Genomic DNA, 21182 nt, shown 5'->3' with positions numbered 1-21182 from the left:
ACGTGCATGCGCTGCTCATAAATGCATATTGGTACTCCTAAAAGCAGTTCTGGGCTGTGGCTGAGAGAGCACTTGCTAGTCGTCTTCAGAGAGCTGCTGCCTCACTTTATTTCAAATACAGAGAGGAATTTGGACACCTAATTCTCATCAGTTCTGAATCCCTTTGTGGTCTGGGCCCTTTGTCCCCGTATATCCAGCAGAGTCAGTTATTTCTAGTAGCTAAATGAATACTTTTAAGGCTGGAGAGGTTGTTGGGGTTGTCTCTAATCTGGCCTCCTCCAGAGACCTGGCTGTGGGATTTCATTGCGTGCCATGCCTTGCATCAGGCCAGATAAATTGTGTTTGAATGAGAGCACGTCTCAGAGAGACACCAAGCTTGGATGTGCTCCGGCAGACTGTCACGATGCAGGAGTTCAGTAATGGCACAGTGAAAAATTGTCCCTCTGCCACACCGCCATCCATCAGAGCAAAGGATTACGTCTTCATCTGTCACCTGGCATGGTGCAGAGCCATTGCCCCAGAAAGCCAACGTGGGATCAATGCCTCCCACTTTGAAAATACATGGCTCAGCTTTGATTCCACATTCATTTTCTGTAAATGCCTCCTCAGCCTTTGCCTCACTATTTATACAGCAATGAGAGGCTCTTTATCCCTTCCAAACCCTCTATGACATCGATGCCGGGCAGAATCCTGCCTCCACTAGCGTCCTGGCTTCAGTGGAGTGGGGATCTTGGCCATCAGCTCCCTCATCTCCTGCGCTTTCCGAACGGCTCCCTAGCCAGGCAGGCTCCGCGTGGGCTGCGAGGCCAGCCAGCCCCCCGAGTGCAAATCTGTGAGAGTCGTCAGGCCTGTCTTCCCCTCTATAAATAGGCCTGTGGGTGTTCAGCCAAGCAATCGGGGCTCGCAGAGCCTGCCAAGCTCACGACAAAGCGGAGTTACCATGGCCTCGAGTCACGCCTGCCCAAGAGGACATGCCTGCCTCTCCGTCTGCAACAGCAGAAACGCTGGTCCCAGTGGGCACGCAGGCTCCAGCTGTAGGAGCAGGTGTGTTCTTCCCTTTCCCATGAGGCACAGTCCCTCCCGGGTGGCCGTGCCACTTCAGGAGCTAAAGTGCTTCACAGAGCAGCCTGTGGCCTGGCAAGGACAGTCCTCAGACTCCGGGTGTGTGACTGCAGGTCCACCCCTCAGCAGCATCTCTGCAGGGAGCCTGCAGCAAGGTCTTACCCTTGGGATCCTCCCATCAGAAGTGACCCCGGAGCGCAGGCACCCTCTCAGCTTGCCCTCTGTTTTAATGATTGAAGTATTTCTTAGCTGGACAATGGGAAAAGGATGTGCAGACTCCAGAAACTCTTGTAAAACGACTGAAATTGGTTCCTGCTTTCCTTGCTCACGCCTGTTGTCACTGAGCAGTCTGCCCCGTTTCCGTAGGTTGCAGAAAGGAAATAAGGGATAGGGACGGTTGCAACATCCTTGAGCCCAAAGGAGATGAGGGCAGGTGTATCCTCCCAGCATCCCAGCTGGAAGAGCTTGTCAGGATATGAACGTTTGATGTTCTTCAGTGTTAACCAGAGTAATAAACCCCACGTTGTCTGGCACTGGCATCTGGTGAGTCAAGGAGCTTTCAGCACCCACCTTATTAGGACTGGTGCTGGGGTATGGAACAAGATTAACCCATCAGAGCACAGGTACAAGTAGGTCATTCCCAATTAGCTGCTGTGACTTTATTCTTCGTTTTCCAAGAGCTCCAGTACGAGGAGGGATTCACAGCTCCATCTGCATCCCCTCTCCAGCTTCTAGTCCAGACTTGAGGGAACGGACAGTGGTGAAAGTGGAGGATCACCCAGGCAGGAAGAGCAGGAATGGCCATGGCCATCCCGGCACCAGCTTTCTGTCGAGGCATCCTGTCTCCTGGTGCTCGGAGCATTCACCTCCTGAGTCCATAAATTCTTGTACCAGCCCCAACAAAAGCCATCATCTGCTTGCTCACTTTGCAAGTTCCCCTGGTGCATCAGTGTGTGCATCTCTGCAGTCATGCAAGAGACCGAGCTGGAGTTGGGTCAGACAGCAGAGTAGAGCGAGGCGGGAAGTATTCTGCATGATTGTGTCCAGCAGCATCTCCATTCCAAGCAGTCCAGATGCCCATAAAGCACATCGTATTCCAGCATCTGTCCTGGTTAACAGGGCACAGAGCACAGTCTGCTGACAGGTCGGTAGATCAAAGCTGCCTCTCTGTCCTAACCCTCTAACAGGAAGACTAAGACACCAGCTCCAGATGTTTCCAGCCAGTGGGGCTTTAAATCTACATCCAAAACGGAATGTTTTCCAAAAACTGGGGCATGTGGGTTTGATAACGGTATCCAGGCCAATACAGAGAGAACCGAGCGGCAGGCTCAGATGGGGTCGGGGGGACAGGGGTGCTGAGTTGCCTGCTGAGTCCCACCACGGGGCACTGACGCAGCAACAGCTGCCCCTGGGGCTCACTGACGAGCAGCCCTTGGAAACCTGAAGGTGTAGCAGCCTCCGTGATGACTTGCTTCTGATTCCTCCAGCTGCAGGATGCCTTGAAGTGTCAACACTGCAAAAAGCAGTTCAAGTCCAAAGCTGGGCTGAATTACCACACCATGGCTGAACACGTCAGCAAGGTAAGAGAGCTGCGAAGCTCTCACCTCACACCTTGTTTCTCCTCTCTCCCCAAAGACGCAGATGCAGAAGACGAAGCAATCGACAGTTCGCTTTCCTTTGTCTTTTCAAAGGAGGGATTCCCACGACCGTCTTTGCAGCGTCTCGCATACTGCTGAGTGCGGGCGGTAGCCTTCCCCTTCCTTGCCGAGCAAAGCCGTGCATCCCCAGGCAGCTAGTTAGCTTTGTGTTCATCCCTGAGCGTAGAGCAGAGGACTGGAAAAACGAAACAGGATTTCAAATCCCAGAATGGGGGAAGGTTCAGTGAGTGTGGTGAGGCGGCTTTTGAGGGGCAAAGCTCTGTTTCCAAACCTGTGCCCACAAATCCGGGATGGACGGGTGCTGCTTTGCACAAATCTCAAAATCCCACGTGTTGCTCTCCACCACCCATGTGAGAAGTAGCTGCAAAATTTGCCACGAACAAAATCTGGCAGGCAGCGATTTAGGTGCTGCTCTTAAAAAGCCAGTTGTGTACGCCTCTGAGATAGCAGGGCAAGGCATAACCCTATTTCTACATGTCCCGTGTTTACCAGTTGTGACTTGTCTTTTACCTGTGCGTTGATCTCCCGCTCTTTAGCCTGGCTGGTGAATTCTCTGTGCAGGAACTGCTCATGGATTTCTCAGTTAGCCCTTTGAGTGCAGACACGGGAAATGCGTGAGCAAAGCTGGCGTTTAGCAGCGAAGCCACGAAGCAGTGGGAGACCCAGCTTGTCTAACGCGAGGTTTGCTGCCCGGCCAGGGCAGCTGCTGCGAGGCAGGGCTTGACCACCCACTCCTGGCACAGAGGACATGAGTAAATGGTTGACTCTGTCGCTTCTGTTACTTCCTTGTTTCCAGCCTGTTCCTGTGGAAACCGCTGGACTTGGAGAACAGGAAGAGCGGGAAAGGCTGAGGAAAGTGCTAAAGCAGATGGGAAAACTGAAATGCCCCAATGAGGTACAAGAACGATTCCTGTTTCTTGTTCTGTGAAAAGGTGGAAGGAGTGAGCCCTGAGGCAGAGGGGATGCGTGCTCTCCAGGCACCCCTCGGTGCGCTCTCGACTTCTCACACCACTCCGCCTTAGCTCAGCACTCCGTGTCCCCGTCCCCGTCCCGCTAACTCTAAGGCTGTCCTAGCAGCAGGGTGGCAGCAGGGCAGGGTGAGGAGGGCCGAAGGCCGAGCTCAGCCTCTCGAACCCAAAAAGGGGCACGGCGCTGCTGGCGGCGCCCCGAGCACAGCGTAAACTAAGCCGAACCGCACCGAAACGGTGCCCAGCCGGTTGCAGACAAGTCACGAACAGGTAACGGGGGCGTGTGGCTGAGGTTTGTGTCTGCAGGTGGTTTGCTCGCTGCTTAGTGCGCATGGCAGCACGTGCCCGCCACTCTCGCTGCTCCCTGCCTGCCGCCTGTCCGTCCGGGGCGCCCTGGCCGTGTGTCAGAGCAGGGCAGGTAGCTCAGGGGGACCGGGGCTGCTCGCTCTGCCTCTCCGTGTCACCGCCGTGGGCACGTGGAAGCCAGGGGGAGTGGGGCTGGCCGGCTGCCTGGCGGTCCCCTGTGTGTCAGAGGGGTTTGCGGAGCAGGACGTGTTCCTGCCGTGCCCGGAGCAACGGCACCGGGACCATTTCAGCACGGGCGCCCGAAACCACAGCCCTCCCTCACCCCTCTCTTCCCCCCTTTCTCCCCAGGGCTGCGCAGCCAACTTCTCCAGCTTGATGGGCTACCAGTACCACCAGAAGCGCTGCGGCAAGCAGCTCGCCGAGGCCGACAAGCCCGTCTTCAGCTGTCCACACTGCGGGAAGAAGTACAAATCCAAGGCTGGCCACGACTACCATGTGCGGTCAGAACACCCGGCCTCGGTGAGCCCCCCGGACACCTCCGCAGCCCGAGGAGCGGGGCCATCCCTCCCTGTGGGGGACTGCAGAGCTGCAGAGCCTGTGGGCAGGACCGAGCCGGGCAGGGCCGGGCCGGGCAAGGCAGGTGCAGACGTCGGACTGATGTTGTTTTCTCCCTTCTCATCACCGCACGCGTGCGTTGTACCTTGCAGCGTAGGTGGGGAACGGGCGACAGCCCCCTTAGCTCATTCCAAAAAGCAGGGAGCTGTATTTAAGCGAGGGGAGTGGCAGGCGGTGTTCCCCAGCACCCACGGGGCTGCAGGGCTGTGCTCCAGCCTGCCCTGCAGCCATGGTCTGCAAAAAAAAAAAGAGATCAGATCACTCCCTCGGCAGCCAGCAAGCGTCGGCTGCTTGCCACTGCTGGGGTGGCAGGATGCGTCCCTGGGGAGCATCCTTTTCTGTGCTGTTGATCCCTCCCGACAGTGCATCTGACTCTAATAACCCCGTAACTCTAATAACCGGAGGCGTTTATACACGTGGGAAGTCCGGGAGTACGAAAGGACACAATCAGCCCAACGCTTGGGCTGTGTGGTTGTGGGAGGAGGTGGGTGTGTGCCTGGGGTCCCCGTGCTGGGGTGCTGGTGCCCCTGCAGCCCCACACCTGCACGCAGCAGGTCTGCAAACAGCCCAAACCTGAGTGTCTCCATCCCAGGGCTGGAGAGCTCTCCTCTTCTCCCCTGGTCATAACTCTTGTCTCTTTTGCAGCCGCCAGAGGAGCCAGAGGTGAAGCCAGAGCCCAGCCCCGTAGAAGATTTTGAAAGGACCCCGAGCGGCCGCATCCGTCGCACGTCGGCTCAGGTGGCCGTCTTCCACCTGCAGGAGATAGCAGAGGATGAGCTCGCCAAGGACTGGACCAAGCGGAGGATGAAGGACGACCTGGTACCTGAAACGAAGCGGGTAAGAGGCTTTTATTCCTCCTCGCTTTGAGCTAGCTGTGCGCAGAGATCCTCGCAGGGCAGCGAGGCCCCGGGTGGCCGAGGCCTCACGTTCTCGTGTTCGGTGCGTGCAGTGAATTAGCAGAGATGGCAAATTTCTTGCTCAGCGGCCCGCCCAGCACAGGCTGAGCCCCGGAGCTGCCTCCACGATCTGGAGGCTCCATAAAAGCAGTGGAGAGATCAGGGTCTGGCCCCGAGGATGTCATGGAGGAAGGTCCCTTGTCTGTGGCAAGGTGCAGGCTGACAAGCGAGGAGCACGTGAAAAGAGGGAGCAGGTCGGGTCTAAAGCAGTCACCTTGACAGAGAGCAAGGACTCCCCAGGCAGAATTTCGTCCCTTCCATCTCTCCTGCTTAATTTCTGGGAGACTCTTCCCAGGAGGAGAGCTGTTGTGCTCTCTTCGCCCCCTCGGTATTTTCATTCCTCTTTTCCTCCTCGTTCTTAACTTCGGGTATTTTGTGTCTGAGCTGAGGGAGGGGCCCGGACAGCAGGCCCATGTGCAAGCCGGCATACAAAGAGCTCGTAAAGGTTTCAGCCCCTGGCATAACAGCTCCATGAACTTCTCTTTGTGTTTTTTTATGAGACGTTTCTTGCGTTCATGGTCTAATTGTTTAAGTTTCCTCCGTGAGCTCCATCCCAGCGCTAAGAAAACAGAATTGCTGTGAGGTTGGTGGGAGCAGATTGGCGCTGAAGATGAGAAGGGGGGGAGTTAGCCCAGGTCCCAGGTGGCAGATGAGGCTCTTGGGCCGGAGAACGGGGACCTCGAGCCCTGCGCTGGCCCCAGCTGCACCGGGCTTTGCTGCACAGATGAGTTCAGAGGAGGTCAGAGCGCGGCGAGCGAGCGCGTGTGGAGCTGCGAGCATTTATCTGTGGGCACGTCCTGCAGCGGCTGTCACGTTCCCTTGACAACTCTCTGAAATCTCATCTGCTCAGCCTGTGACGTTTTCTCTCGAGGCGCGGCGCTGGCAGGAGGCAGGTTCTGCCCGGGGAGGCAGGGGGAGCAGCACGCTGACTTCAGCACGCCCTGCTGGGCCCCGCGCTGCTCTGCAGGGTAACGTCTGCATCCCCGGGGACTGGTCCGCAGTTAGGAGCTGCTTCGGTTAAGGGTACGGAAAAAATGTCCCAGCTCCGAGGGACCCAAACACGCTGGCAAATACCCGGCTACAAAAATAGCCCCCCCCAAAATGGCCCTTTCCTCAGAGTCTCAGCCGTGCTGGCAGAACCGCTCTGCAGCGGGTCCAGCTCTGGGCAGCGTGGGAGCAGGGGGCAGCGTCCCGGCATCCCTGCGCACCGCCTGGCGCTCCTGCTGAGCACCCACGGTGCTCATCCTTCCGAGGGAGCTGGCAACCCACGGACACTGGGGCTGCAGAAAGACAAACCCTGCTTAACCATGACCAGGGCAGGAGGGCGGATGGTTCCCGGAAAAGCTGGCCCCCCAGCACCTTTTCTTCCCACGAAGAAGAAGTTTCCAGACGTTTGGAGCGTGCTGCCAGGCCCGCAGACCCCCTCACTGGCTTGGACCTCGGGAGAGGTGAGATGTCGGGGGTCAGCGGCAGGTTGCAGCCGCACCTCGCAGCAAGCCCTGGGGATCTGCAGGGCCCCAGAGGGTACCGATGCTTCCAGCTCCAGCCAGTACCTCACTGGGAGCACCCACACCGCTCACCGTTTGCTTCAGAGCAGGACCTGCTCTGTCCCCGAGCTCTCCAGTGACACGCCACCGTCCTAGCAGCCAGTGGGGACACTGAGGGAGGCGATGAAGAAAGCCACCCCCTGCTCCATCCTTCTCCAAGCAGCAAAGCTCTTCCTCGGGGGAGGGCGTGCAGCTCCTCAGCAGCCGGTGGGACGCGGGGGTTGGCAGCATCCTGCCTCTCCCCCATCTCCTCTGGGTGCCCCCCAGCAGGCGCAGCCCCCCTGCAGCTCCCCCCACCACGTTCTGCCCACCGTGGCCGTGCCGCAGCCGGCCCTGGCCGGGCTGGGATGCTGGCTTGGGATCCCGTTGGTGGCCCGTGGTGGGACGCGTTCGCCTTCCCCCGGGAGGATGGATTCCTTCTCACCAAAGCGATGGCATCAGAATAAACGATTGCTGCTCGGATCCCAGGCCTTGCAATGCCTCCATTCTGCGCTAACCAAATCCAGCACTTCTAAATATACACTGGAGTCTCATTTTCTCGCTCCGATCTTTATTTGCCTCTGGATAAGCTGAACCAGATGAGGTATTTCACAACGGCCGCTTGCTGAGGATGTCAGATGGGGAAGGGCACACCCCTGCTGCTTTTCTGGGAAAAATCTCCTTTCCAGAAGCTCCGTGAAGATGGTGCCAATCCTCCGACCCTCCTCTGGCTTTTGCTGGAGCCATCCCCTACCTGCAGTAAGGCCCAGCTCTGCCTCAGTGCCTTCAGCCTTTGGGCAGGGGAGTGAGAGGCTGGCAGGTAGGGGGACCCCGTGGTGGAGGTGGCGGTGGGCTCCCGGCTCTGCACGGGGGTGCCCTGACCCATTTTTGGAGGCCGGCGTGGGAGAAACAGCCTCCTAGAGCGGAGGGAAGAGGTGAGCCGGGAGAAAACACCTTGGAAATCCGGCTGTTTGATGGGTTGGTGCCTTCGGTGCTCCCCCGTGGAGCAACTTGTGCTCCCGGAGGTTTTAGGGAAGGATGTCTCGTGCTGCCGCAAGCCCAGCTCCAGCGGGCTCTGGCCGGGTACCACGGTCCTTCCTGCTCTCTCCAGCACTTTTTAGGGAACGGTTTGCTTTCCTGCCTGCTCCTGGGGAGCGCTGCCTGCCTGCTCTGCTCACGGTGCTTTGGACTGCTGGGCATTTGATTTACGGCAGCTGGAGGCACACACCCTGTCCCCCATCCCCTGGGGGTCTGGGGGTCCGCACGGTGCTGGGGGCCCGGCTGCTCTCCTGCAGGAGCAGGGGCGGAGGTGCTGAGCCCAGCAGGGTCGGGGCGGCCCGGCAGGACGGAAGGGGAGCTCGCAGCAAAGCGCTGGCGCGGGCCAGTCAGCAAGCTCGAGGGCAAAAGTCATCCGCGGGCTTGAGTTTTTTAAGAAAACCCCACGTTGGAAGCGGAACGCATTCCTAGACCAGAAAAATCTGGCTCGGGTCTGTCCCCCAACACAATGGCCCTGCGATCCGGGCAGAAGCCGGCAAGTCCTGGAGCCAGGCTGAGCCCCGAGGACTCGGCTCAGCGGTGGCCGAGCTGGCTCCGAGCAGGGGGCTCAGGTGAGGGCCCCTCGGGGACCGTTCCTCCTGCCCTGCCCTCGCTCAGGAGCCCTGGCTGGGCCACAGCTCCCGGCCGTGCTCTGGCTTTGCCTCCCGGATGGAATTAGCTGCGGTTTGCACGGGGCAGGACCACGGAGAGATCGGAGCTCCGTGCCCCGTGCTAGGGCCCTCCGTGGTGCAGGAGGTCGGCTCGGACGGGAGGTGTTGGCGTGCGTGGTTCTCGTTTGCTGCGGTGTATTTTGGGGAAGGGGAGAGCCGTCTAGGGAGCGGAGAGGACTGGAATCTGAAAGTTAACGAAATAAAACTGCCAGTCACAGGAAAGAAGCCTTCCCACCCCAGCATCCTTCGACTGTTCCGAGGAGATGGGCCGCGGCCAAAACCAGTTGTAGCTGTTTAATGATTTGGCCCCGAAGATTTTCACTTACAGGCTGTTTGAGGAAAATAAATGGAAGAAAATAAAATATTCCATGCCTGGGGCTCCTTCTTAATAGAGGCATAAAGATGGCTTTGACATTCCCAGAACCGCAGCGCCCCAGGAAGACATGGGATTTGCATGTTATTGTGCAGTGCCTGTTGGAGCAGAGCGGGGAGGGATTTTTTTTTTTTTTCTCCGGAGTGGGAAGCCGGAGCAGCAGAATCCGCGTCTCTGAACATCCCCCCCCGCCTCCTCCCCGGGGACACGCAGGGGGAGAGGTTGTTGCCGGGGCTGCGTGCGGTTACCATTAATGTTTGCTCATTCATGGGATTGATTGGCTTTTAATTAAGGAGGCCGCTTGGCATCCCAGCTCTCAGTATCAATGACAAAAAAGAGCCTCCTGTGTTCTCCCCTGGAGGTGCCATTGCCTTCCCCGGGCAGGGGACGGGGGCCGGTTGGTGGATGCCCCATCCCAGCGCTTCAAAGGGCTCTGCTGGCATCTTGGCGGCCGCCGAGCATGACAGAACAGCAGCACGCCGGGGCTTGGGGGATTTTTCCACATCCGTCCTCACCAGCGTCCGTTTTGCAAGCCCCTTTGCCCCTGCCCTTCGCGTGGAGCCTCTCCCCTCTCCTCCCTTCCCCGGCTGCGTGCTGGGGGGCACGGGGGGGCCCTCCCTGCTTGGCATGAAATTAAGCGGAGTGTCCGAGGCCAGCCCGCCCCGGCACAAGCCCTGCAGCCTCCGTGGGAGCTCCGCTGGCAGGGAGCAGGAGGTTTGGGAGCAGCCTGCCGGGGGGAGGCACGTTACCCCGACCCAGCCGGACGAAGGCAAATCCGCAGCTTATCGGCACGTAGGAGAAGAGTCACAGCTGGGAAAGAAATACAGCCAGCGGCCACCCCGCGGCGTCCGAAGGGTGAGCGCTGAGCCCTGGGGGCACGTTTTGAAGGAACAGCCCGGTTTCCGCACCTCTCCGCAAGCGTGCTTTGAGCCTCCTTCCTCTCCGCCGAGCGGGGTTACGTCGATGAGCCGGAGGAGCCCCGGCCCAAAAACTGCACGGGTCCCTGCACCCACCGAGCGAGCGAGGGCCTGGGGACGTGAGCAGCATCCCCTGGTCCTTGCCAAGCTCCTGCTCGCGTGATCGCTCGGCCAAGGGCAGCTCCAGCTGAAGGAGGAGCAGCCCCGTGTGCCCTGCGGGACTCGCTGCAGCTGCGCCAGCCCTGCAGGTAGGGCCACGCGCCCCGGCGCCGGGCAGGAGGTGCCCACGGACGCGCTTGCGTGTGCTGAACATGCAGAAACAGAGCTGGAAGGGCCCAGCCCGCTGTGCTAACCCTCCAAGTCGCTAATAAAGCAGTAATTAAAAGCACTTGGAAGGCGCAGCGCTGCCAGAAGGAGAGGCAGAGACGCAAGAGCCTTTCACTGTTCGAGGGGCCGTACCCGTTAACCGGTGGGAGGCAGCCACGGGGGCTCTTCGAGCTTGGCTCTGTCCCCTCTGCCCAGTGTGCAGGTTACAAAATGTGGCCGAGGGGCTGCTCCGACACGAGGCCTGGCCCCGAGCAGCCGTGGGGAGCGTGCCCCAGGAGCTGGAGCCTTCCCTCGTGTCGCTGCCTGGAGGCGGCCGCGGTTCCTGCCCTGCTCTGCCGTCCCCACCGCCCCCCATCCCCGCTGCCCCCTGGCTGGTGGCAGGAGAGCCACCCCCGTGCTGCACAGTGCCCCAGGGGGGACGTTCCCCGGGGGAAGCTTCCCAGCTCGTTTTCGGCCCCAGTTCACTTCTCCAGGGGGAATGGGAGGGAGTCGAAACCCCTTTGGAGACCAGGGGCTCCCCCAGGGACAGGACCGGTGTGCGCCGCTCTGCTAACGGCTTCCCGTTGTTCGCAGCTCAATTACACCCGGCCGGGACTTCCAAAGCTCAACCCCAGGCTGTTGGAAAACTGGAAGAACGAAGTGAAGGAGAAGGGCCACATCAACTGTCCCAATAACGTAAGGACCGCTTCTGCTCCCCACGCCGGGCTGCTTTCACCCCGCAGGAGGCGGGGGGAATTTCGGGGGCAGAAACCCCCGGTTCTTCCTGGCCCCCGGCACCGAGGCTGCGGCACTTTTGTTGCTGCTCAGCCCCGGGTTTCAGCTGCTCTCCCCACGCAGCGCGGGCTGGAAGCACGTCCCCTTTCAGTGCTCTCGAGCACGCGGGGGGCTCGGGCATCGCCCCCTGCCCTGTCCTGGGTGCTGGCGGGAGGCAGGTCAGCTCGCACCGCCTGCGGCGGGCCCTGGGGCTGCTTTTGGGGAGCTCCCAGCACCAGCACAGGGCAAAGGCTGCGTGGTCTGTGCCTAAGAGCCCTTTTATGCACAGAACCTGCTTTTCCCTGAGTAAAGCTGGGGCTGGTTCTAAGTCATTTCGTGTTTTTTTTTGTTTGTTTTGTTTTTTTGTCCGTGTTTTTTTTTATTTTTTAAGCGCTGGGTTAGGCAAAGGCCTCCAGGACATGGTGTGTGTGCTTCATCTCGCTGTAAAACACAGCCTTGGCCTGAGCTCGCAGGGAGGTGAACTCCACCCTTGTGCTGGGCCATTGATTTATAATGTGAAACAAAGCCTTAGCAATGGGAATTTTGAGCGGGGCTGTTACCACAAGGCCGGGGGAGACGCACTGGCTAATTAATGTCATACACAGGCACTTTGAAAAGACGTTGCTCAGAAACTGGTCATGCTGCTGCCCTGGTGATTTCTCTTCTCCGTTAAGCGTCTGCTGTGGCTCCAAGAACTCCTGTAGCCCAGCAGGGCCTCCTGACTGCTCGCAAATGTACGTTTTCCACGGAGACATTTAGGGGAGACATTTTTCAGCCCGTTGCAGAGGGATGTGGCCACATGACTCCCATTAGCGCTAATAGGAAACGTGTGACCAGAGCCCTCGGCATCTCGCACAGCATTAACCTCCTGCTGCTCAGCCTGGACCGGTGGCCTCGCTGGCACAGCAGGCTCCTGGCCACGGGATGGAGGAAGGCCTGGAGACAAGGGGGAATGGTGGCCAACCCTCCTGTGTTTCTTTCCGCAGTGCTGCGAAGCCATTTACTCCAGCGTCTCGGGGTTGAAAGCTCACCTGGCCAACTGCACCAAGGTAGGTCCCGCCTGTTGCACCTTCGGCTTGGAGGTGGGGTTGTTCTTGTCCTTCTCTCCCCACGGCTCGTTTGGAAGAAGCAGGCCAAGGGGCAAAAGGAGGTGGGTTAAAGGCGCGTGACCGCGTTCCTGTGGCTGCCAGCCAGTGCTGAGGGGAGGCGGAAGATGCTGCGGCCGCTCCCCGGATCCTGCCCGCGGGGCGCGGCGGCCGCGCGCCAGCCTGTGGCACCCCGGCTGGAGGCAGGGGAGGGGGCCTGCTGCGAGGGCCGGCCGGGCCACGCCACTGCCATCGAGTTGTCACCGCTCAGCCTGTTGCTCCGGTCCGGCCGCTCGCCCTCAGCACCGTCCTCCTGGGCAGGATCAAACCCCCAGCCCCGCGCAGCCGAAGGTGGCGAGGCTGCAGCCCAGCAGACGTCGTGGAGAGCTTTTATCTCTTGGAGTTGAGCCCTCACCTGTACGAACATCTGACCCAAGGACAACCCCCGGCAGCCCCTGCACAGCTCCTGCAGCCCCTGATTTATTCGCAGCTGTGGCCAGCACCTCTCCCAGCCAGGCGCTGAGCACCGCCGAGAGCCGAGGGTGGCCCGTGCAGAGACCGCAGGGCTGTGGGCAGGCAGAGCAGTGGCACTGCCGAGCGCCGGGGGCTCCGGTGGCCTGCGGCTGCCGCAGGAGGAGGGATCGGGAGCTCAGCGTAGGTCCCTCGCCTTGGAACGGAGTGAGCTCGTAAAGCTTTATGCCCTGAAACGTTTCCAGCTGCAGCTTCCATTGAATGTAGCTTCCAGGAGGCAGCTCCAACACATACCCCGTGGTTATTAAAAACACAAACTCCCGCACTCCTCCAACACGAGCTGGAACATCAACCCCTAATGAGATCATTTAGAAAATGGGCCGCAGAGATCCGGCAGAAGAAGCAGAATTTATACGGGATAAAAGTGCAAATGCAGGAGGCTCCAGCAGTTCCTTTGCTAGCGCGCAGAACCGGGCACCCAACAGCAAATGGTTTCTGAGAGAAAACCAGACGTTTCCTGGCTGGTTCTGCTGTCTCTGCTCTGGTGCCTGTGCACAGAAGGTAGCCAGGGGTCGCAGGATCATTTTCTTTAAATGCACAGCTGCGTTGCCCAGGAGAGGCAAGCCCGGCATAGCCCACACTGGAGCCAGGTGCTGGCGGTTGGCTTCGGGGGCTGCTGGTCCCGGACCCGCTGGGTCTGCCCACCCCAGCTGCAGACCGTGCTGGTGGCCTCTGCTGCATCGTGTCCCCCGTGTGCTGCCACCACCAGTTCTGCCCTGTTTGAGTTTTGCAATGGCTACAAGCACCGCCAAATCCGGAGTAACCCACAGAGTCCCTCCGTAGCTGGCCTCAGCGATCCCTCAAAGAAAATCCTACAGAGCTGGTTAAAACACGTCGAGCGCTACCAAGAGTGGAAGAGGCTCCCGGGCAGTGCCCCATCCTCGGTGGGGATCGATGAGCTGAGCTGATTTTTGCTCGAGTATTTACGGAGAGCCAGGCCTGCCCGCGTCCTGCCCGTCTCCAAAACGCAAGAGCTCTCTCTTACTGCAGATTTACAGCCCAGAGCCAGCCACGGAGGAATTCCCACGGAGCTACGTATGTATTGCCTGAGGGGGCCATCCATAAACCCCTCGTCAATAGAGAACACATTATCTCCCCCGTGCCGTGAACTGCGGCAGAGCCGGGCGATCAGTCATCCCCACGAGGGCTCTAATGACAGGAATCCAGCGGTAGCTGCAGCTCTTTGACAGCGTAAAAGGGAAATGAGGTGAGTCTGTCGGACGTAAATTAGACGAGGGCTCAGTCCCGGTAGATCACAGCTCTGCTGACAGCGAGGGAACGGGGTGTTTGGACACACAACGGCGTCGGTGCAGCATCACAGCCGGCGTGGGTAGTGCACAGGCACCAAAATTTGGCACTCGCTGCCCTCCGAGCCTGCAGGAGCCGGCACTCGGACGCCCGGGGAGCTTTGGGCTCTGCCTGGGGCTGCCCGCGGATGCTCTGTCTTGCAGGGGGACCACTCGGTGGGCAAGTACCGCTGCCTCCTCTGCCAGAAGGAGTTCAGCTCCGAGAGCGGGGTCAAGTACCACATCATCAAGGCTCACTCGGAGGTAAGAAAGCAGCTGGGGCTGCTCCGGGGCCCTGCTGCCACGCGCCCGCGCTCGGTCTGCCCCTCTCCATCCACTCAGATCTGCCGGGAGCAGGGCACAGCAGCTCAGCAGTGTTGTGACAGCCTCTGGGCAAGGCACGGACCTGATGTGCCAGCCTGGCGGGGCCTCACTGCTCCCCTTCGGGTTCCCAAAACCTCCAGGCTGTGTGTCCTGGGGAGGTGATGCCAGCAGGGCATGGGGCAGCTGGGGCTTGGGAAAAGGGGGCAAGAGAGCCCTGGGCTGGTGCGTGCCGTGCCATGGGGCTGCCCGGGCCGAGGCAGGTCCCTAACCAGCCCCGTTATCACCCCGTGGATGCAGAACTGGTTCCGAACCGCCGCCGAGGCCAGCCGGAAAAAGAAAAGCAGGGACCAGCTTTCTTCCAGCAAGGAGGAGAAAAAGAAAAGCACAAACGGGAAGAAGAGGGGGAGAAAACCCAAGGAGAGGCCTCCGGAAATATCCCCCAAAGGCAGAGAGAGCGTGGCGGCAAAGACTAATCACAAGAAAAGCCCCGAGCACTGGGAGGGCTCCCGCTGCAGCCCCGCCGGGGACGAGCGCGTCCCCAAGCCCCCGAGCCACCACCGCAAGGGGGGAGCCAGTAAGGTGCCCGAGAAGTGAGAGCTCAGAGACTCGTCTGCGAGGATTCGTTTACAGCCCAGGGTAACAGGGTGGGGGGGGCGCTCCCGGTTTTCTGTCCCCCTCCTTTCCCTTCCTCTCCCCCCACCCTCCGCTCACCCCCTCCTTTTTACAAAAAAAAAAAAAAAAAAGGAAAAAAAAAAAAAAGAAAAAGAACAACAACAAAAAAAAAAGACCGCAAATACCAATTAACCACTTTAAGCAAATCATGGACCTTGTTTCACACTGGAAAACCAACAGGACCGAGCAAGCTGGACCGTTCTTGCCCCCCCCCGCCCATGTACATACCCCCCCGGCCCGACGGGGCCCTGCTGCCGTCCCCCCCCCGGCCCCCTGCCTCCCCTTCTAACCCCGTGTGTGAAACTGGTGACGCTTGAGTGAAAGAAAAGTGCAATAGCAGCAGGGCCCCGGTGGACGGGGTCGCTCTGCGCCGTGCCGGGGGCCTCACCCCGAGCCCCCCCTGCCCTTGCTGAAGCCTTTCCGTGGCCGCAGCCCCCCCGGGGGGACGTTCCCAAAGACGCTGGACCCACGGGAGCGGCCGGGTGGGGTGGGAAGGGACGGGGAGGGGGGGGACAGCAGGGTGCTGTGGGGGGGACCTGGTGGCACTTCGCCCGCAGCCGGGGGGACCTGCTCCGTGGTGCCTCAGCTTCGTGGCCGGCTCCGATGGAGCGGTGCAAGGGTTTTTTTTTTCTGTTGTTTTTTGTTTTTTGTCCCGGCGTGGGGGAAGGAGCAGGGAGGTGGCACGGAGCCGGGAGCCCCTGGGCGCTGCCGTCCCCGCGTCGGGTGCAGGAGGGGCTCCGGAGGTGCTGAGCACGCACAGGCCCCTGGATGGCGGTGGGAGAGGGGTCGCCGGAGGGGTCGTGGGTTTAAGAGAAAGTTGCGGGAGTGCCGCGAGCGGTGAGGGAAGGGCCCAAAGGTGCCCGGCCACGGCGTCGTGTCCCTGCGGGGAGCCGGCAGCGGGCGTCTCCAAAGGACTCGTGCGCCGGGCGGCGCGAGCTGCGAACCTCGGGGGTCCCACCCTGCCCCCGTCCCGAAGGTGCTGATGGCCCGGGAGAGGGGAGCAGCTGCTTGGGCACCCGGCTCCTTGGCTGGGCCGCGGGATGTTGCAATGGGGACACAGGGTCAGCATGGAGTGACAATCACGGGTCCTGCCTTCGGGCGAGGCCCAGGCGCGTTGCACCGAGCCCGGCCACGGGGACGGGGAGCGGGAGCCGCCGCAAGGCGCCTCTTCCCTTCCTTGCTTTTCTTTTCGTGTCTGTGTTTTCCCGCACCCGGTCTCATCCTAACACCTCGCTCTGGCCTGGAGGAAAGGGCCCCCAGGGCAAGCGGTGTCCGTCCGCAGACAAAAACCAGGCTACCTCTGTCCTTGGGACACGGACACGTCCCGCTGCCGCCCCCGGGGCGCCCGCAGCGCTTTTCTCTTGGCAGTGGAACAGAAAACCTCAGTTCGGGTTTTCCTCCATTCTATTCCCCTGCCTGGGACTCGGGAAGGCGGTGGCTGGGGAGGAGGAGAGGTTCTGCTTTTTTTTTTTTTTTTTTTTTTTTTTTGGTCAGTGAAAATCTCAGCCCTCGGGGTTCCTGTGCCGCTCTTCGCAGCCCGGCCTCCACCCGCCGCCGTCTCAGCGCCCCGTCCCCCCCCTGCTCCGAGGAAGCGTTCGGTAATTAACACCCTTCTCTGCTGATGAATCCTTAGAGCCCCGGGGGATGACGGGGACAGACGTCGATGTCCGAGGCCGGGGTGGCTTCTCTGGGAGCTGGCGCTCGTGCTCCAGCCGCGGGCAGCTGGATGCCAACACCTGCCTGGCCCCGCGGCCGTCCCACGGTGAGGGAACCCTGCCGTTGCCTCGGGCTTCGAAGCAATTAGCGAGAAAGCTTAATTAGTCACGGCGGCTCATCCTGTTTGCTGCTTGCGCTTCATCCGATCTCTGTTCTGATGGTATCGCCGGTGCAAATCTGATCTCCGCGGGGCTTGCGAGGAGCTGCAGGACCTGGGGTGTCCCAGGCTCGGTCGGCGGGGACGTGGGGACGTGGGGACGTGGGGACGTGGGGACGCTGTCCCGCTGTCCCGTGGGTTTTCTCTGCATTTCAGAGGCTGGTGGGGCTGGGGTTGGGTTTAGCAGTGGCAGGAAAGGGAGAGAGGGCAGGGCTGGGGAGCACACGAGGCTGGCAGGAGCTGGCAGCTCGAGGCGCAGAGTTCTGCACTGAGATCCCCGCGTAGGTGCTTCGGGGGGGGCTCTTCGGGGGGTTTGTGCCTCCAGAAGGGCTGGGAAGCTGGCAGCTTGTGCCGATGTCAGAGCGAGCTGCTGGATCCGAAAATCCGGGTGCTTACTTGGGAGCTAAACGTGGTTTCCACTCGGCCTGCGACCGTGGGGCCGCTGCGCACCTCGAGGCAGGACGTGCCAAACCGCGCTCGGGAGCCCAACAAAACCGGAGGGCAGCACGCGTCCCTCTCCAGGCCCTGCTGAGCCTCGCTTCGGGCAGCCCGTCCCTCCCGGGGGACTCGGGTGATGCTTTTCCTTCTCGCCCAGGTCACAGCAAAAAGCAAGCAAGCTCCAAATCTTCTCTGGGAGGGCCGTAAAGCACCGGCGTGCTAGCGGCGGGGGCGATGCCTAGGGAAGTCCAAAGACTTCCTCCAGGAGGGATTAATCCCTTCTCATCAGAAATCCGCCTTCCCCGGAGGGATGTGGCTAAAATTGCTGTGAATTTCTTCAGGCCCCTGCAACTCTCAGGCCGGGAGGTGGCATCGGGACGCTGGAGAAGGCTTCTCTGTGTCCTGGCCAGGGCGGGGGCACCCGCACGGCCCCGGCTGCGCTGGTTCCAGGTTCCCCTTGCAATCCCCACCGCCTGCCCCGGGGAATATCCCAGGGCTCGCCTTCATTAACACGCGATTAATTTGATTCCCATTGATTAAGTCGGCACGCAGCGCTTTGCCCAAAGCGAGCCACAGCCCGCAGAGCCTGGGCAGGGGCTGGGCAGGGGGCTGCACTGCGGGGCCGTGCAGGATCCGGCCCGAAGCCTGCCCGGAGGGGGGACAGGAGCTGGGCAGGGGGCTGCAGCCCCCACCGCTGTCCCTGCCCCACCACTTCGGGAAGGAAAACCACCTCCGGAGGTGCAGCTTAGCTTAGCGTGGCGTGCTGGCCACGAGGGATGTTTACGCCTTTCCCCGCACTGCTCCTGCGAGGTGCAGAGGGGAGCCGGGGGATGTAAGGCAAGCACTCGGCCAGCCCCGAAATTTGGGGCCGTGGGAGGCGAGCAGGGACAGCATCGGGATGCCAGCATCCCAGCCAGGGACCTGGGGATCTCGGGGCACGCGAGGGGTGCCGCGTGGTGGGGATGGTGGTCCCGGTCCCGGGCTGGCCTCTGCCAGCCTCCGAGCTGGTTGGGAAACTCCTCAAAGCCCCGCGTGAAAGCAGCTCCCCAGTCTGAAGGAAATTTTGATGAGGAGTTGAACTCTTCAGGGTTGTTTTTTTTTTTTTTTTCCCTTAGAAGGTTGGTTTTTTTTTTCCCCCCACTAGTCATTACTCGGTGAGGAATACGTTCTCCCACTGCTTTCTTCTCCATAAAGAACTGCGAAAAGCATTAATGGCCATAAAAGCGTAGGGATATATTTCTTCTCAAGCGTGGTCGCGCCGACGCAGCCGGCGGTGAGGACACGACCCGGCCCGGCACCGGGAGCTCCCGGCTGGGGCTCGGACCCCGAGCGAGATGGGGCTGAAGTGGGAGGCGAGGGGCAGAGCATCCATGGAAGGAGATGGGTTTGTGCGGCAGCCCCCAGCCTGCTGTGTCCAAGTCTTCAAAGCCAAGTGAGCGCACGTCCCTCGTGTCCCGGGTCCCTCGTGTCCCGGGTCCACCCGAGCGCCGTCCTCCCACAAGGGCAGAGAGGGCATTTTGCTTTGCTTCGCCGTGGGCGTCTCTCTTTCACTGCCTGCCCGGGGGAGGCTCCTCGCCCCTCGCTGCCCACCTCCAAAGCAATAACAGGAACAGCGGCACCTGCCTGCCCCGGGGCGCGCGGTGCCGCCGCTTTGTGCTTGGTGGGTGCCCCGGAGGAGGTGGGTGCCTGAAACCGAACGGGTTGGGGGCAGCAGGGTGGTGGGGCGAGGCTGGCGCAGCGGTGAGCTCGGCCTCGGCCATTTCATCCCCTTTCCTGCTGGGATTTGGAGACGTGGTTGGGCCGGGGAGGTGGCCGACCCGCTGCCCTGGTTGCGCACGGTGTCAGTTTGGGGCTCGGGTGGCACCGGCTGCCCAAATTCATCTTCACGCCGCCCGCACCCGCACATCACCAAGGAAAGGGCTAAACCCTCCGCGTGCTTGGGGACGGGCGGGCTCTGACCCATCCCTCGCACGGAGCCGGCCCCGAAAACGGCTCCGGCAGCATCCAGCGCCGGAATTTGCCGTGAAACACAGCGCACCGGCGAGGTCGGCTCCGCACCGGCACGCGCGCCCATCGCTGCGGGTCCCGGGGTCCCGCCGGGCACCGAGCATCCCCCGGGGCCAGGCCGCTGGCGCACGTGAACGCCGGGACCGTTTTGTTCTTTTCTTTCTCTCCTCGTGACACCCATCCCACGGCATATCCGAATGTTTCTCGTCAATGCCAGTTATTAGTGCATAAGTGTATTTTGGGGAAAAAAGCAAAACGGAAAAAAAAAAAAAAAGAATTTTCAATTTATCACTTGTAACCATATATATAAATATATAAATATATATATTAAAAAGTGTTTATTTGCAAAAAATAAAATTGTTTTAACAGTAAACTATCTTATAATAAACTCCCGATTTGTGATGATCTGTTCTTTTGTTAATCATTGACAAATCCTCAGTTTGAGAGTACTGTAACAAGCAGCTATTAACCACAGCGCCGCTGAGCACCGAGGAGGGATAACTCTATGTACTGTATGTATTAAAAACAGCTGTATCGAATAAATGTTTATTGATTTTTTATTCTTATTATCATCGTCGTTATTTTGCAGTTTGGTGTGAGGGTCTGCTGGAAGCGGGCAAGGCGAGCGCTGCCGTTCCCCTCCTGGGTGATGAAATCCCTAACGGGCACGGAGGTTTGCTGCGGAGAAGGGGCTCCCTTGGTTGAGTTTCCTCTGCGTCCAACACCTTCAAATCACCTTAAAACATTTGCCCCAGCACCCCAAGCCCCGCAGGAGGGGAATGCCCTGCGCCCAATGCTCCCGGAGCCCCTCTGGAGCTGCGGGGCTGCCATGGGGCAGCTCGGACCCCATGGGGCAGTCCCAGGACTTGCTGCCCCCCGTTTGAGCTGTGAAGGTGGGGATGTGGTGGGCGATCTCCGAGCTCAGCTCCTGCTTTTACCCCAGGAGCTTTGTGCTGGTGCTTGGAAGCAGAACGCATCCAGCTGCGACGTTCCCAGCGGCGCGGTGAGGATGGGCTCCATTTTGTCCTTCCTTCGCGCACGGCCGGCCGAGGAACCCCCCAGGGACAGACGGGTTTTGTGCCACTGACTCAAGCCCTCTGTGTGGCAGAGCAGGGGCCCAGCGGTGCCCCCCGGCAGGGGGCAGCCCCCCCAAAACCAGGCCGGGGGCGAGGAGCGGCCCCGCAACCGTCACCCCACCGGCATTCCTGGCGTGGGAACAAATCCCCTGCGCTTCCTCATGTCTCTTTTGGCAGCCTCCCAAACGAACATCAGACGCAGCCCGTTCTCCTCATTGCTGACCGCTAACCCCACGTTTCCCAGAGCCCGAGGGACCACCCTGAAGCGTGATGGGGGGGGGGGGGTCCTGAGCGGCGCTTCCCCTGCACCCCCCAGGCACCCTAACGTGCACCCCAGGGTGCGGGAATCGTCTGCTGCGCTCCTCGGCTGCGTTCCTGTGCCCCACCGCACCCAACGGAGTCCAACAGCACCCAGGTCTGCCCACAGCACCCACCCGTGCCCAAAGCACCCACAAATGCCCTCAGCACCCCGCTGGGCTCCACAGCACTCACTGGAGCCCCACGGCACCCACCTGTGCCCACAGCGCCCATACCAACCTTACAGCACCCACCCGAGTCCCAAAAGCACCCACACATGCCCTCAGCACCCACCGGAGCCCCACAGCACCCACCCGTGCCCACAGCACCCACACAAGTCCCACAGCACACACCCCCCATCAGCCCTCAGCACCCACACGAGTCCCTCAGCACCCACTGGAGCCCCACAGCACCCACTGGAGCCCA

General features: G+C 60.5%; 1 protein-coding gene across 9 annotated transcripts in view; it reads left to right on the top strand.

Moving 5' to 3' along the window:
- The window catches only part of ZNF512B (zinc finger protein 512B), a 29242-nt gene extending 14124 nt beyond the window's left edge, over nt 1-15118 (top strand). Inside the window, exons 10-17 of one of the 9 annotated variants that reach the window (XM_035548370.2) lie at nt 2550-2642; nt 3517-3615; nt 4343-4630; nt 5255-5446; nt 10988-11089; nt 12154-12216; nt 14235-14333; nt 14691-15118. In XM_035548370.2, coding sequence (XP_035404263.1) covers nt 2550-2642; nt 3517-3615; nt 4343-4630; nt 5255-5446; nt 10988-11089; nt 12154-12216; nt 14235-14333; nt 14691-14987 — 1233 coding nt within the window. In that variant the 3' untranslated portion in view covers nt 14988-15118. Of the gene's footprint in view, nt 1-2549; nt 2643-3516; nt 3616-4342; nt 4631-5254; nt 5447-6880; nt 7575-10987; nt 11090-12153; nt 12217-14234; nt 14334-14690 lie in introns of those variants that run through there. The other 8 variants (XM_035548373.1, XM_035548369.2, XM_035548379.2 and 5 more) reach the window with 8 other exon arrangements.
- Nucleotides 15119-21182: the final 6064 nt, after the last annotated feature.

Source organism: Cygnus atratus, chromosome 16, assembly GCF_013377495.2.
Source record: "Cygnus atratus isolate AKBS03 ecotype Queensland, Australia chromosome 16, CAtr_DNAZoo_HiC_assembly, whole genome shotgun sequence".
Taxonomy (NCBI): Eukaryota; Metazoa; Chordata; class Aves; order Anseriformes; family Anatidae; genus Cygnus; species Cygnus atratus.
The sequence above is the reverse complement of the archived record's forward strand: the minus strand, read 5'-3'. Positions and strand labels throughout refer to the sequence as shown.